General features: G+C 37.7%; 1 protein-coding gene across 1 annotated transcript; it reads left to right on the top strand.

The window, feature by feature from the left end:
• Nucleotides 1-746: 746 nt before the first annotated feature.
• LOC105032252 (external alternative NAD(P)H-ubiquinone oxidoreductase B3, mitochondrial) lies at nucleotides 747-10,845 on the top strand. The gene is made up of 10 exons (XM_010906643.4): nucleotides 747-1,004; nucleotides 3,619-3,883; nucleotides 4,109-4,312; nucleotides 4,857-5,107; nucleotides 6,803-7,019; nucleotides 7,146-7,250; nucleotides 8,633-8,905; nucleotides 9,026-9,147; nucleotides 10,202-10,321; nucleotides 10,503-10,845. Exons 1-10 carry the CDS (start codon nucleotides 913-915, stop codon nucleotides 10,588-10,590), a joined length of 1,737 nt encoding a protein of 578 aa, XP_010904945.1. The 5' UTR covers nucleotides 747-912; the 3' UTR covers nucleotides 10,591-10,845.
• Nucleotides 10,846-15,725: the final 4,880 nt, after the last annotated feature.

Raw genomic sequence — 15,725 nt, 5'->3', positions numbered from 1 at the left:
AATTTGTTAACTATGAAAATTGTCTTTTAGAAAAAAATTGTTAGAGGGCAAAGGAATTTTTTTTCTTTGATCAATATTTAATTTTTTATATTTTTTTTAAAATAATAATAATAATAATAATAGAAAAAGAGAGGACACGCCACATTTTTGGTTCAGTGCAGGGGTAATGACTCCAATAATCGCGGAGTCAAAGAATCAACCAAGGAAGAATTGAAGTGATCGCATATTCCCTTCCTCCCTCATTTTTTTTTGGTAGACACTACCCCTCCGGGGCCCATTTTCTCGACGCCGCCGCCTCCAACGTCAACCCTCTCCGACCACCCTCCCCTTCCAGAAAACGCGGAGAAAGCGATCTGTCCTCCATACACCCACTTACAATTCCCCATCACTAACCCATCTCACATCAATGTACCATCTGCGGGACCCATGACCCATCTATCTGGTGGGTGAAACTCCGTGTCGGTACAAAAACTCCGTGTCCTATTTAAAACTCGCCCCTCATGGAAACCTCCACGTTCTCCACGTTCTCCACAGCTTGGTAGGATTCTTTTGACATCGAAACCCCGAAAAGTTGGGTGATAAATACACACCGCGGGTTCTCTAATCGTTCACGCCCCTTCGACCTACTGTCTCAACAACAACCTGGCACCAGCTAGCACACGGGATGGGTGCAGGGTGCACCTCCGAGGGACATAGATGCATTTATAAGCCTTCTAATTAGAAACCTAGTCAAAATGGAGCGGGGAGGGAACAAAAAAAAAAAAAAATCGGAGGCTGCCCCTATAAATGCCCTCATAGCACTAAAATCGCCCTACCTTCTCCTCTTGGTTCTCCGTCTCTTCTCTTGCTCCGTTTCTTTTTTTCTCTTTTCTTTCTCTCCTTGGAGTCAGATCTCTTCTAGGAGGAGGGACGATGAGCCTCTCGGTGTCTTTCTTCGATCGGGCATCGCAGGCGTTCCATCGGAGTCCCAAATTCTCGAAGCTGCTCGTTATCTTCGCCGTCGGGTACGTTTGGTCTCCTTTATCAGATTTTCTTGAACCCTAGATGTCGGCTCTGCGTTTCTTCTTAGTTTTCCACGATTTGGTTGGGTTTTTTCCGCTTTTTTCTTTATGTGTCGGTTCTTGTCAATTCTTGTGTCTTGTTTGATCGTTTGCACCTGGATTTCTTCAGCATGTCTTGAAATTGTTTCCTTGCGTTGTTTGAACGTATCAGAACCCCGGGTTTTTCCCCTATTTTCTTTTCTACTTTTTCTTTGTTGTGATTGGTGGAACTTGTGATGGATATATATAATTTCTCAAAAACAAAAAAAAAAAGGTTTTGACTTATATAAGGTGGTAAAGAATAGGGGATGGTTTTCTTTTTGTCAGTCAAACGTGTGTTATGATTAGGTTCAGTGCTTTGTGAATGGTTAAGAAAGGATTCGTGTTGGTGCGGGTACGGTCTTATGATTGATCCATGAAAAAGAACGCGACTTGCCACGAAGCGGAGCTGTTGCTATGGTGTCTTTTCAAAGGTTTTGGGAAGTAGATGAAGAGGATGCCTTTTTGGAGTATTTTGTGATGGTTGCCATGCTACTGATCACGAATAATACAAATTTGTAAAGAAATTCTAGTAACTTGTGATTTTGTTCTTTATATATATTTTTTTTATTGGAAACGTGGACCAACAAGTAGTTGACGATGGATCCGGGTTGCATCTTTCGCATGAAGGATTCACCTTCCAGCACAAGAATCCACCGTTAGATCATTCACCGCGCAGCTCCCAAAGCGCTCTGGACTTCATCATTCATCAGCCTGCACAGATCTCAAAGTGAACAATGGATGATCCAACGGTGGGTTCATGCGAAGGAAGGCGAATCCTTCTTTCAGGCAAAAAGCATGGTTCTCGAGTGGTATCAGATATCGCCTTTAGTTTATGAAATCGAAATCAACTACTTTGTAAAATGATTACCTAACCATGGATTCAGCCCGCTCAATATTCCCATGCTTTATGATCAGGAAGGGGTATAACTTCCCATTAAATATCGAGGATGGTAGTGGGCTGCCCTGCAGGCCCGGGTTCTATGTTTTCCAGAGCACAATTTCAGGCTTCCTGGCCTATATTGGGGATTCTGAATTTGCTCATCCAGGCCCAGCCCAATAGCTGACCTGCCGCGTACTTGTTTGACCACAAGATAGCTTCACTATTATCAACTAACAAAGACAGGTTACGAGAGCTTTCCATTCTCTCCTCCATCATCTCAGATGAAGGTTATATCTGAGCTTTTATTTCCTACAAAACATTACTTATAACTAGTAAATTGCAATTTCCATGTGTACAGACTTAGACAAAGACTTATTAGCAGATTACACCTTTCAATTATGTATATCTATGAAGAGTTAATTTGTCTTTTACAATTTGCAGTCCATGTTTTGAAGTTGGTTTGTAGTAATTATTGTCCATTATGGCATGTAGCACTATGTTAGGGAAAAAAAAAAATATAGTTCTTGTATTAATGTTAAATATAATCTTTCTGCTCAAGCGTCTAACTTTTGCACAGAAGCATAGATTGGGAACTATGATGAGAATATCGTAGTGACCATTTTGTTAGGAAGCTGTTACATTCTAAAAGAGTTCTTGTTCCCAGCACCACTCTGTTCTCCGCTCACGGCACCCGAGGCACACACAGGGTCACATGGGTGTAGGCTGGTCCCGTGTGCCATCCCAACAATCATCACAAACAGGTGCTGTGACTGGGGAGTGGAGTGGTGCTGCGAAGCTTTTTACATTCTAGAAGGGAAAATAGCATCTGTAGCTGGCTAAACTTAATGGTAGTACTAACGCAGTTCATATTTGAAGAATTAATCAATATGGAAGAACTTGCTGTCACTACACCCTTCAGACGAGACAAGAAAATAGCCATCCCCTGTCTTATTTAGATATCCGATTACAGTTACCTTTCCGCTCAATGAGATAACTTTCTAGTGTTCTTTCTTGCTGCTTGTTACAGATTTTCATAAGGGGTATCTTTCTGCAATAGTTATAATAATGACTCACAGATCACGGTTGGGTAAACTTCATTGTTAGATAATCATATTCCAGATTAGGATTTTAAGCAAAGGCATCCGGCAGTTAATTGTCTCCCATTTCCATATAAGGCACAATGAATTATGAGGCTGGTGTGGTTCAAAGATGAATTTAACAATGGGATGAAAGATGCTTTTAAACTAACCTCTGTTGGATTTAAAGCTGATAGAGAGGACATATGTATTCTGAAAGGAAATCAGCATTTTTGTTAGTTTAAATTCTGTTGTTTAGAATCTTAAAGTTAATATTTTACCCACTGAGAAATGACGATGTAATGGTTATCATATGCCAGTTTTATTCTTTCAAATTCCTGGACAGCATTCTAGAGATACTTAAAAGCCCTATCTGAGTATTTCTTTCTGTTATAATTGTTTTGTTAGAAGTAAATAATATAGATTTATATCATTGTCACTGATTTCAGTATTTTTAGTCTTTCAATAGAAAACCTACTCGATCCTGATATATTCATTAGCTTTATAATTTTGTATGTTATTTCAACTGTTCTTTATCCTCGCTTACATCATTTTTCATCTTATTGTTCCCCTCTTTCAGTGCTGGAGGTATTGTGGCATATGCTGATGCAAAATCAGGCCATGTTGTTGAATCATCTGAAGTATCTGGCAAGAAAAAGTTGGTAGTCCTTGGAACTGGCTGGGCTGGCATGAGTTTCTTGAAAAATCTCGATACCTCCTTGTATGATGTGCAGGTGGTATCACCTCGTAATTATTTTGCCTTTACGCCTTTGCTGCCAAGCGTCACATGTGGGACAGTGGAATCACGTAGTATCATTGAGCCAATCCGCAATATTGTCAAAAAGGTAGGAGTGTTGGATTCTATCATAAGCACCCAGGTGTTTCTTATGTGAAAAATTAGTATACTTTTATTGATTTCAAGCAGAAAAGAAAACACCTTGAAGTTGATGTTGATGTGACAGATATTGTTATGCTGCAATACTTATTTTTACTTTGCACCTCTCTCTTTTAAGAAATAATTTCATTCAGTTGATGAATTAATTCCAGCTGTTCAATTATTTATTTTGCAGAAGGGTGGAGTTAAATTTTGGGAAGCTGAATGTTTTAACATTGATCCAGTAAACAAGAAAGTTCACTGTCGATCTAATAGTGGAATGAACATGGGTGGAAATGGTGAATTTGCGGTCGATTATGACTACTTGGTCCTTGCAATTGGAGCTAGGCCGAATACATTCAACACCCCTGGTGTGGTGGAGCATTGTCATTTTCTGAAGGTGCATCTCTACCTGTTGTCAGCAAATAAAAATTCCTATTTGATATTATGTCTCCAAAAGGAGAAAGAAAAGAAAGAAACAATACTCCTACGTGGTTCTCTATGTTTTGCACAAAATGATAGCCAAGCGTGTTAATGTTTGTTACTATGAGCAAATATAACACTTGCACTTCAGAATTAGATGGACTTCAGCACACTGAAAGATGGAAGTTATTGGATCCTCGCTTGCCAATTTATTTTGTGCAAATTCTCATTGGAATATACCCATCGGTCCTTTACAGCATCATCTGATTTGTGGTTAGCTGATTGTAGATGTTCTATGCAGTCCATGTTATGCCATCGTTATATAGTTTTTCAGAACATAATGACCGGTTCCTACGTGGACCAGACTCTAAGAAAAAGCTCATATAGTTTTTTCCAGAAATATGCCATTGTCGCTTGTTTTATGCAGCATCTGCTGCATTTGTGATTTTCCCTCCTCCTGAATTGTAAAATTCATCTTCAGCCCAAATAGATTTTTAATGAAGGTAAAAATCCTTGTGCAGGAAGTAGAGGATGCCGAGAAAATTCGGCGGAGTGTGATGAATTGTTTTGAAAAGGCCAGTCTTCCGAACCTTAGTGAAGAAGAGAAAAGGAAAAATCTTCACTTCATCATTGTTGGTGGTGGTCCAACTGGCGTGGAATTTGCTGCTGCGCTGCATGACTTTGTCTCTGAAGATTTGTCGAAGTTGTATCCTACCTGTAAAGATTTGGTGAAGATATCAGTAATTGAGGCTGGCGAGCATATTTTAAGCATGTAAGAGAGAACTTGGTACAACCACACCTTTTATTGCATTTTTTTTTTATTCATCATATCACTGGGAAGCCATGAAACTGGATATGCATATTTCTCGTTATGTTTGTTATATTTTTCTTTCATCATTTTCTTTGAAATGCTTGCATTTTTTTGTTTAAGTTAGTGGTCTTCAGGTCCTCTTTCTTGTAGTTATTATTTGAAAGTATAGATTCCTTTTGTTCATCAAATACGTGAAAGCTGTTAATTTCTAGTTTTCACCAGTTCCGTAAAATGAACTCATCAAGATTGTTTTATATTTCCATTTTAAAATGGCATTATAAATGGCATTATAATGGAAGGTTGAGAATTTCTGTTTATAATATCTGAGGAATGGAAAAGTAGTTAAGGATGCCATTGAGATGATTTACAATGTTAAGTACAGCTAGATAAATGATAGTATGCAATTCTGCTCTAATTTCTTCAAAATGAACTTGACTGCAATAAGTGTAATTACTACATGAAAATATGTGCAATCTTGATATGGCTGTCTACACTCACTATAAGAAAAACAACTTCTGTATTTTATGGCAAAAGTTCAAGATACTCCTCTCTCACTGACGGAGGGCTGGCTTCTTATAAATGAATCTCCATCAAGTTCAGTCAAAAAAGAATCTCCATCATGTTGTTCTCTATTTGGATATATCTAATGCTGATGGCTAAACCTTGAAATGGTCGGGTTGCAGCTTTCTGCTGAATAATCTGATTCTCTTGTACATGTGACTAGAATACTTTGCACTGGGACTTTGTAACTAATAATCAAGCTAGCAAGTGGAAGTATTTTTCTTCATAATAAATGTATAGCCTAGTAATGATTTGATTTGCCAATTTTAGTTTCCCTAGAAGGTTCCAACATCTGCTTTTATTTGAGTTGTTATCTCTTTTTTATGCATCTTTCTATTCTTTAATCAGTGTTTCCTGGGTATAGAAACTGATGTGTTATTTTTAGATATTGTTGGAAATTGCTTCAGCACTTCTAGCCTAGTTGTATAGCTGTGTATAGCCAATGTCAAAGCACAATCACAGGGTCTATCTTGCCTTTTCTGTCTAATGATCTGAATCTTTAGGGAAAAAACATAGTGACTGAATTTTTATCTACTTCCACTTGAATGCTTCCTGATGAAGAGCATGTGGTACATAACGGCACAGTCAGTAATTGCAGTTAGTCATGGAGTCCCAGATTGATATCACTTGCCTAAATCTGCCTTGGCCTGGAATTTGGCACTGAATATTAGAGGGGTTGACATCAGCTCTGAATCCCTCCATGGGGCCTTCTCCACTTTGAGTTCTGATATATGGCCGATTCCCCTTTTTGATGCCAAAAGGGTTTGGTGATGTTGGTTGATAAAGTCCCAAGTGGTACCATGCATAAATTTTGTTAAGGCCGTATAATTAGGAATTGCGTATGGAAATATATCTTCTACTTTATCTGTAATATCTTCTCTTGTAAAACATCACTGTAATTTTTTTAATACTATTATAATAAATTGCGGGAAGTTTCTTACTTCATCCACTTTTCATTCTATATATGTATATATATATATATTATTCTTTAGTTATATTTATTTAACATGTTTGCAAATTCTGTCTTCTTTCTTAACTAGCCCCTTGTCTAGCATCCAGAATTTGTCTTCACATGTTGTAAGCATTAATTTACAGGTTTGACAAAAGAATCACTAAATTTGCTGAAGAGAAGTTCCAGCGAGATGGTATTGAAGTGAAAACAAATTTTAAGGTTGTTAAGGTGTCTGATGAAGCCATCACTATGACAAATGCAGCTACTGGAGAAATAAACGTACCCTATGGGATGGCTGTTTGGTCTACTGGTATTGGGACCCGTCCTCTCATGATGGACTTCATGAAACAAGTCGGTCAGGTCAATTGGTTCAGACTCATGCTCCAGAAGTTTTTGTGAATTTGGTTTGTTCAGCATATGCTGACATGTTTACTCAAAAATAGTGCTCCTTTGTTATCTAAACCAAAATTGTTTTTATATTTTTAGGGCAATAGGCGTGTATTGGCAACTGACGAATGGCTCAGAGTTCATAACTGTGATGGGGTTTATGCACTTGGTGACTGTGCCACTGTAAGCCAGAGAAAAGTCATGGTAAGTGCAACCAAATTTTGGTAACTCGGTATTGTGCTGTCCTTTGCTAAAATTATCTGTCCTAGGATGTAGATAAGCCATCAGACCCTCAGTTTGTTGTAGCATCTGTTTGAGCTTATTTGAAATTTGTCTGAACTTTGAGTTAATCTGCAGTCTGAACAACCCAGCAATTACTGAATTGCATACGTGAATAGCTAGAAATTTTTTGTTCAAGTTAGGAGTCATCTTCAATGATCCTTGAAAGGTCCACAGTCCATCAGATTATCTAAGTCCATTCAAGTCTTTGTGCCCATCTTCTTTCTTGTAACCTCGATGTCTTATTAGGCATGGTCTTACAGAGCAATCTACTTTTTGCTGTCTCTGATTCTTATTCTATACTTGTCTGCTTCTTGTGATGTCCTAATTTATTACTCTGCCTTACTACATAGTGATGCGTTTACCAGCATGTCCTCAATGATGCTTTGCTTATTGAAACATTCTGTAACCTCTGTTACTTGACTTTTAAACATATATGATATTGCTAGTCTTCTCCTCTGAAGCTTATTTTCTCATCGTTGGTGTGTAGTTAGGTAATATATATTATGTTCATACATAGGTCTTAACCATTTGATTGGTTTTGTCAACTCCAACTTGGTTACTTCTATGCGAGCTTACTTCAATGCATGTATTTCTATACTTGTCTTGCCTAATTTAATCAACATTCACAACAGAATTCATGCTGCTGTGCTTTTGACCTCATGATAATCTATTGTCTGACATCTTAAGTCATTTGGGATGACAGGTACATTATGTCCAAGGCTTTTTTTTTTTTTACATTGCACTTAATAGTATACTGTACCACCTATACCATCTGGTACGGAGCATACCGTACCATACTAGTCTCGTATCGGTACGCCATCTCGGAGCATACCGACATTACCATACCATACCAAACCGCATACTAATATTAAACAGGATTTTATTGATATGGGGTCTAGTACTAAAACGGCGAACCTTGCTTAATACTGTAGTGTATGGGAGGTGTGTAAAATCAATTCATGGACTAGCTTGTATATGATTATAAACTTGAGAATACCCATGTCTCCATTGAAATCTTATAATATAATGCATATTCATCACCTAGTTACCTCCACAAGGACTAGATTGTTTGTTCAAAGTCATTGTTTGAAGTGTTTAATCATCTGTATGCATACTTTCTAGATCAAGAGGCTCTCTGTAGGTTCCTATGGTGATAGTGTAAATGTCACAGAAGTAATTAAAATCATTACTTAGGTGGACCATTGTTCTACTGTTACTTAGAATCAACTCATGTGCTGTACCTTGTTTATGAATTAATATGATTTCTGGCTCACTAATATCTACTTCATTCAAAATGCTTTCAGGAAGATGTCTCTGAAATATTTAGGATTGTGGACAAAGACCATTCGGGAAAATTAACTTCGAAAGAAATCAAAGATGTTCTAGATGACATCTGTGAAAGGTATCCTCAGGTGGAACTTTATATGAAGAGCAAACAAATGAAGAACTCTGTAGATCTCCTGAGGGATTTGGAAAGCAATTCCCTCAAAGAATCTAAAGAACTGGACCTAGAAGACTTTAAGAAAGCTCTTGCTTATGTGGATTCACAGGTCAAAATGCTCCCTGCAACAGCTCAGGTAATTTTTTTAATTATCATGACAGTTGTGGGTCATGGAACTGGAGGAAAGAGATTTATTTATAAGAAAACATTCCCTGGAAGATTCTCCAATGTTTTCTTCCATGTCATGGTGTTGCAGGTTGCTGCACAACAAGGTTATTATCTTGCTCAATGCTTTAACAAGATGAACATAAGTGAAGAACACCCTGAAGGTCCTCTTCGTATCAGAGGAACGGGTCGCCATCGGTTTCAACCCTTTCGGTAGCTATCAATTATCTTTATGCTTCTGGTTTTTGTGTTTATAGTTGCTTTACGTACTTTAATTGAAACAGAGCAGCATATGGACACATATCACTTTTCATCAAACACCATTTTAGGCTTTCCATCTTCTCCAATTACCTGGCACTAGATAACAACTATATTTTATTTAAGGAAAATGCTTCATCTTCCTTAAGGGGATGTTGGGTATAAGATGGTTGTCCCAAGATTAAGGGTGATGTGTGTGGAGGTGATGAGATTACCATATTTGGGAGCACCGTGGTGATAATACGTGGTAGTTATCCTAAATTACCCCCACTCTTCAAATCACCATCCAACCCTAGGGTGTATGATCTGTAGCATTTCTTTTTTGTTACCACATGGTCGATCAACTTTATGTATTTAGTGAGGAAGCCTTGACCATGAGAATGAAACTACATGCCCTATGCTAGTATAAAGGCTCTGGAGATACCACCCACATTCAGCCCTAAAATGGTATTCCTGTCTTACTAAGATTGTGTAAGATTGGCGAGCAAGAAGCATCTGGAATCTCATGAGTATTATCTTAAAGAGGCCGGCTATTTTGTTTAGTTGTCCGACAGGTCTCTGATAGTTCCGAAAAAATTGTGGAATCTGATGTACACAATAAATCTACAAGTGGACTTTGTTATCTTGTTATTTAGTATGAATCTCTGAGATGTTGATAAAATTTAATTAGTAGACTCTAGAATGTAAGGTTGAATTACCAACCAATATCAGTGCATATCAATAGTGTTGTACCATACCAATACTGAACTGATATGCATTATAAGGGATGTATCAATACTTGGTATGCTGGTCGGCCCTGTACCGAGTGTACCAATATTGTAATAAGATGGATGGTAGTGTGAAGTCTGTTATCGAGACAACGAACCTTGCTAGAATGAATTTCTTGGGCCTATTTGTGAATTGAGCAGTCCAAGCCTTGATAGAGCAAGAAGTTCTGAATGTAATGATATGCATTCTTTTTACTAATATTCATTTATTTGCTTGTTTATTTTTTAATTTTTGCCATTAGGTACAAACATCTTGGTCAGTTTGCCCCATTGGGTGGAGGGCAAACGGCTGCACAGCTGCCTGGAGACTGGATTTCTATAGGCCACGGCGCCCAGGGGCTTTGGTATTCTGTATATGCAAGGTATATGACCCTCTTGTTTCCTTTTTTTTTTTTTTTTTTTGGGTAACACTCTTGTTTCGATGCTTCATGATTTCTTATGCTGTGCAAAATTCTCTAGGCAATTAGCTTCTTATTTCTTATTTCTAAGGTTTGTCTTGTGGTGGGTACTAATGGTCATATTTTTTTTTCTTACTGCATCTAGTAAGCAAGTCAGCTGGCGCACAAGGGTTATGGTGATTGGCGACTGGACGAGAAGATTCATCTTTGGGCGGGACTCCAGTTGCCTTTAAGATGGGAGAAAGCTAAGCCATCTATATAGACAGCCTGGGCAGACCACAACTTCCTGGGCTTCTTTAAGATTCGTATTTCATTACACTCCATTTCCATTTCCTCTCTTTGATTGAATTGTAAATAAATCTCTTGTGACGGCAAGAGAGCATTTTGCTGTCAATTTTGGGTATCACTATGCCTTCATTCTAATTGCACTTGTGACCTGGAGTGGTCACTACAGATGAATGCTATCAAATATATTCTTTTGGGGTAAACTGAGGTGCTATCTGCCCCCGGAGCGGGCCACACTTTCAATGCTGTGCGGCAGTGCTGCAATTGTGTGTCGTCTTAGTTTGATTAATGACTGATGACGTCAAAATACCTCTTTGATTGATGTATCTTTAATATTTTCAATTTTTAAACATCATTCATTCGAAATGTGATAGTGGTATCATTAGCTATCTTACCTCTTTGATTGATTTATCTTTAATAATTTCAATTTTTAAGCATCTTTTATTTTCACCTCCTTTGATGCATGGATTGATGGGATATGTTGTATTCAGTTGATACAGAATCAGGGCATGGTTTCAAAAACTCGTTGACTCAACTCGAAACTTGGCCAAGTCAATTGCACTCCCCGAGTTTTCGAGTTGACTTAGCAGAATACTGACTACAATCATTTCAATGGATTTAAAAATATGGAAATACAAACAGAATATGAAATGTCGGAGTTTTCTATCCTTAACCATTTGAAATCCCACTATTTCGAACATTCTCAAACATCTGAACAATCCTAACATTTCTAATGCTCATTATCATGCCTGTTTTGTTGACCGCCCCTCCAAGTTGACATGCAAATAATAGAAAACTAGTGAGTAACCCTTGCATAGCGCGGGCTTTACTCAAATGATGATAAAAAATAATTAATAAAATATAATAATAAAAAAATTAATATTTTTTGTAGAATATATATATATTTTTTTAAATATTATCTTGGTCATCTGAGGGAGATCGGAGAAAGGGTCGATGCCGGTGACAATAGAGAGGAAGGCGATGACGGAAATCGGCGAGAGGTGGCGTCGAGAAGAATAGGGTGAAGAGTCCAGAGTCTCCCATCCAATTGAGATTTTTGAGAATGAAAAAAATCAAGAAAAAATCAAAAGAATATATAAAAAAATCAATAAAAATAAAAAAAGTTGGAAAATTTAAAAAGAAAATTTTTTTTCTGTATAGATTGTTCAATTTTTTTTTCTTTTCATTTCTTTCTCTTTTTCGAAGATCTGTGGGAAGGAAAGTGCCTAAGGGAGATCAGAAGGGAGGGCAGACGCTGGTGACAATGGGGAGGAAGGGGGCGACGGAGACCGACAGAAGATAGTGTCGAGGAAATTAGGGAGGAGGCAAACATCTGTGAGCGCTCGAGAAGGTTCAAGAGGGCTCGAGACTGGTTCGAAGGAAAGAAAAAGAAAAAAAATACTACGAGGAAAGAAAAAAAAACACCGTGGAGAGTTTGGAGCTCGTTGTGCTGTTAGCCGATATTCATCAATATGGACATCAGGGATTCTATTAGTGTGTGATCTGCTCGTCCGAGATGGTAAGAGCTGGGACTTTGAGACTATAACCCAGCTATCTGGGGAAAATTTGGCTAAGCGTGTGCGGTCGCTAGTGATTCTGGGGCACACCACTACAAATGTCAGAGTTTGAAGGTCCTTCTATGTGCCAAAGACACTAACCAAGGATTTTTATCGTCTGTTCCGATAGCATTGGGTGGATCGGATCAGACTGCAATTGTGGGTTAGCCTCTTTTTTTGGAAGGTGGCATGGCGACAGCTCCCAATCAAGTCTCTCCTGAGAGCTCGAGGTATGGACCTTCAAGCTATTTACTTGGTCTATAGCAGGGAGGAAGAAATCGATGAGCACCTATTTTTCTGTTGTCCAAGAATAGTACAGGTGTGGCATATGGCCAGGCTTCATAGCTTTCTTCTTCAAGAGGCCATGTCGGTCTAGAAGTTCTTGGAGCAGTTGAGGCGGTGCGCTGCTGCTGGAGTACTACAGCTGGTTGGTATCCAAGCAGTCTATATAGCCTAGCAGATATGGCTTGCTAGGAATACTTTGATGTTTGAGGTTAAAAGATGCCCGACAGATTCATTTTGGAGCGAACTTTGGCTTTGGCTGTTAAGATGATTGATTTGGTCTTGAGACCCTTAAAGATCTGGGACTCCTAACCTGCTCGGGTAGTGGTGCAAGGTGTGTTTGTCATCTGAGGGCCCCCCTCCAAGGTTTCTTAAGGTTAATTTCAACAGAAGTGTTAGAGGTGGAAGTGGTTGATCTGGCTTCGTAATTCGTGATTTTGCTTTTGTAGCGCCCGACGGTAGTCGTCTCTGTTATCCGACCATTCCTTCTGTGAAGCTTCAAGCCACGTGGACTGGGATTACCTACACACGTCGAATTCTACATGCTGATCATCTATCTATCGAGGGTTATTGAGTCACCGTAGTGCCTTGGCTTTATCGATTCTTGCATGGAGATGCCCGTCACCCCCTAGTATATGACATAGCATCCATGTTAGCAGATTGTGCATACTACACTATCAAACACATCTTTCATGAGTCTAATACTGCAGCTGATTAAGTAGCTGCGTTTATTGTGGAGCACTCCAGATTGCACCTTTGGACTGATTTACATGAGATTCCTATTTCTCTTCAGGATATTTTGTTTTTTGATTTTCTTGGAAGGAATTGAATGCTCCATTCTTATCAAAAAAAAAAAAAAGAATTTGAAGCTTGACACATGGCATGCTGGGAGAGCTCCGAACTTTCCTTTAATGTATAGATAAGATAATAGTTCAAATAACCATGGATTTGTTATTCTTACTGTTTTCATTAAATTAATTTAATTGTATGACAATAATAAATCATAGACTTTGGATTCTTAAGTGTCCATGTATATTTGTGTTCTTAAAAATTACTAAAAAGATATATAGAGAGAGATCATGTTTAGATTGGGTGATTGGGGTCTTATATCACGATCCTAGCTAATAGACATGATCTATTTTAAACTATTTACAAATAAAAAATTATGTAATTTAGAAACTTGTAACCTATGCATAAATTAGTCATAAAAAATATAATATTTCATGTTATAACTATTCAAGTTTTGATGATTTGATGCAAGCTAGAAGTATTCAAATTACATAATTTTTTATGCATAAATGCTATACAAATATTAAATCAAGAAGATGTCAAAATAGACCTATCTAATTCTTGGATCATTTGATGCATAGTTTAAAGCATTTCACAAGTAGTAGATCAAATCTATTAACTCAGATCATTGTTATTAAATCTGTATCATTTAACAGAGAGTTGATTGGATCTAATCCAAGCGGATGCACTTATTGTATGCATGCAGACATACAATACACATGCATTCAAGGTTTACTGGGTATTGGCTGAGTCTTTGAATCTACTCAACTTCATTAAATTTCAAATCTGAATTTTTTAATTTTTAAACAACTAACATTATGAGAAATTTTTTGTACACCACTTGCGGTGTAGAAAATTTGATGTCGAGCACACTGTCTTTTTCGATTGGACCATGTAGCTATCACTTTTCAATGTACATTTAATACTTGCGGTTCTACTTTTTCGTTTGAAATTTTGAATGATGAAAATGTTCTTTTTTTTTTTCAAAAAAATATGACATCATGTGCTCATATTATGATATCCTATAAAAAAATTATAATATCTTATGTAAAAAATCATAATTTCAATACATAAAATCATACTATCGATATAAAATATCATAAATTTTTCAAAAAAAATAATATTTTTTTCATTTAAATTTTTAAATAAAAATATAAAATTATGAAAATTAAATATATATTAGAAAGCGATGACTATACGACCTAATAAAATAAAATGACGGGTTTTACGTTAGATTTTTTGCACCGCAGGTGGTGTACAAAGAATTTCTCCTAACACTGTATGGGAGGGAGATTTAAACTTAACAAAGTCCCAGGAAAAAAAAAAAATTGCTCATGGGTTCTCCGTCTTATTTAAACCTGAAAAATGATGCAGGAGGGACTACATTCGGATATCCAAGATTGCATTTAAATTTGGAAATCATTTTCCCCTCATTTCTTTTGGGGATACCAGCAATGTAGCCATCGCATATCACTTTTTGATGTTGATTATAACATCTTGTACTTGTGGCAAGCAGGAGGATCTCGTTCTGAAAAAAAAAAATTATAGTAACGCTGCCTTTCAAGGAATGGCTCCACACAGCCCGTAGCGTCCAGCAGTGCTTACACACTACATAGTTCATTGCAATAGATGCCATCAAGTACTTCCGTCCTCACTTGTCTTGCATCAGAAGCAGCAGTATTAATAGCAGGAATGACATCAGAAAGTTCCCGGAAGCCGGAGTAATAAATCATTAAGCCTTTTCTCACGCAAGCTGAAGCTCCAACACATCTTGCCGTGCATTCATCACTTCCCTCCAATTTGTTTTATCCAAGAAATACCGATTGATTTGCTAGCAGAGCAACAGGTACGGGTTGCAGGTACAGATAATGTCGTCAATTTCATCAAGCGAAAACCTTTTTCTCCACATGATTTTTTACCAAGATCTTCGCCATCAGCCACTTCGCTCCAGGGTTCCTCTGCCGCCCATCATTGCCTCTGCCACATGCTTCAGCGGCTCGGAGCTCGCCGGCGGCCCCCACGGTTGCCTGCTCTTTTTTTTTTTTTAATTGAAAAAAAAACTTATTATTCATATGATTCGCCTAACAATGGTCGATGCAACCACAAATTCGACAAGTCCGATCGTTTCTAGGTGGCCCAGGATTTTTGTATTTTGGTTCTTGTATTAGTCCCATTTTCTTCGCAAGTCTTAAACTTGTTACATCATCAAGGGCTGTATTAATCGACAAGCTATCTACTAATTAAATTATCATGTCGTGCAAGGCTTCCTTTTTTTTTTTCTTTTTTTTTGAGGTCAAAGGTGGCTGAAAAGGGACAGCAACCTGTCATTTATTAAAGATGCAAAGAAAGAGAGTTACATACAAAGGTTGTGTAAGGCATTTTTTTTCAACACACATATAAGTAATTGATTAGAAGGAACTGTGTTGAAGCATCACTATGATCACCCAAATGATGGC

The sequence above is a fragment of the Elaeis guineensis genome, chromosome 2 (genome assembly GCF_000442705.2).
Source record: "Elaeis guineensis isolate ETL-2024a chromosome 2, EG11, whole genome shotgun sequence".
In the NCBI taxonomy this organism is placed as follows: Eukaryota; Viridiplantae; Streptophyta; class Magnoliopsida; order Arecales; family Arecaceae; genus Elaeis; species Elaeis guineensis.
Note: the sequence above shows the minus strand (reverse complement) of the source record. Positions and strands in the feature narration are given on the sequence as shown.

Excerpts from the sequence above, each read along its gene's own strand:
- LOC105032252 (XM_010906643.4), top strand. The coding sequence starts at position 913 with ATGAGCCTCTCGGTGTCTTTCTTCGATCGGGCATCGCAGGCGTTCCAT. Across the intron at positions 9,148-10,201 it reads CATCGGTTTCAACCCTTTCG|GTACAAACATCTTGGTCAGT; the intron begins GTAGCTATCAAT and ends TTTTGCCATTAG. Across the intron at positions 10,322-10,502 it reads TGGTATTCTGTATATGCAAG|TAAGCAAGTCAGCTGGCGCA; the intron begins GTATATGACCCT and ends TACTGCATCTAG.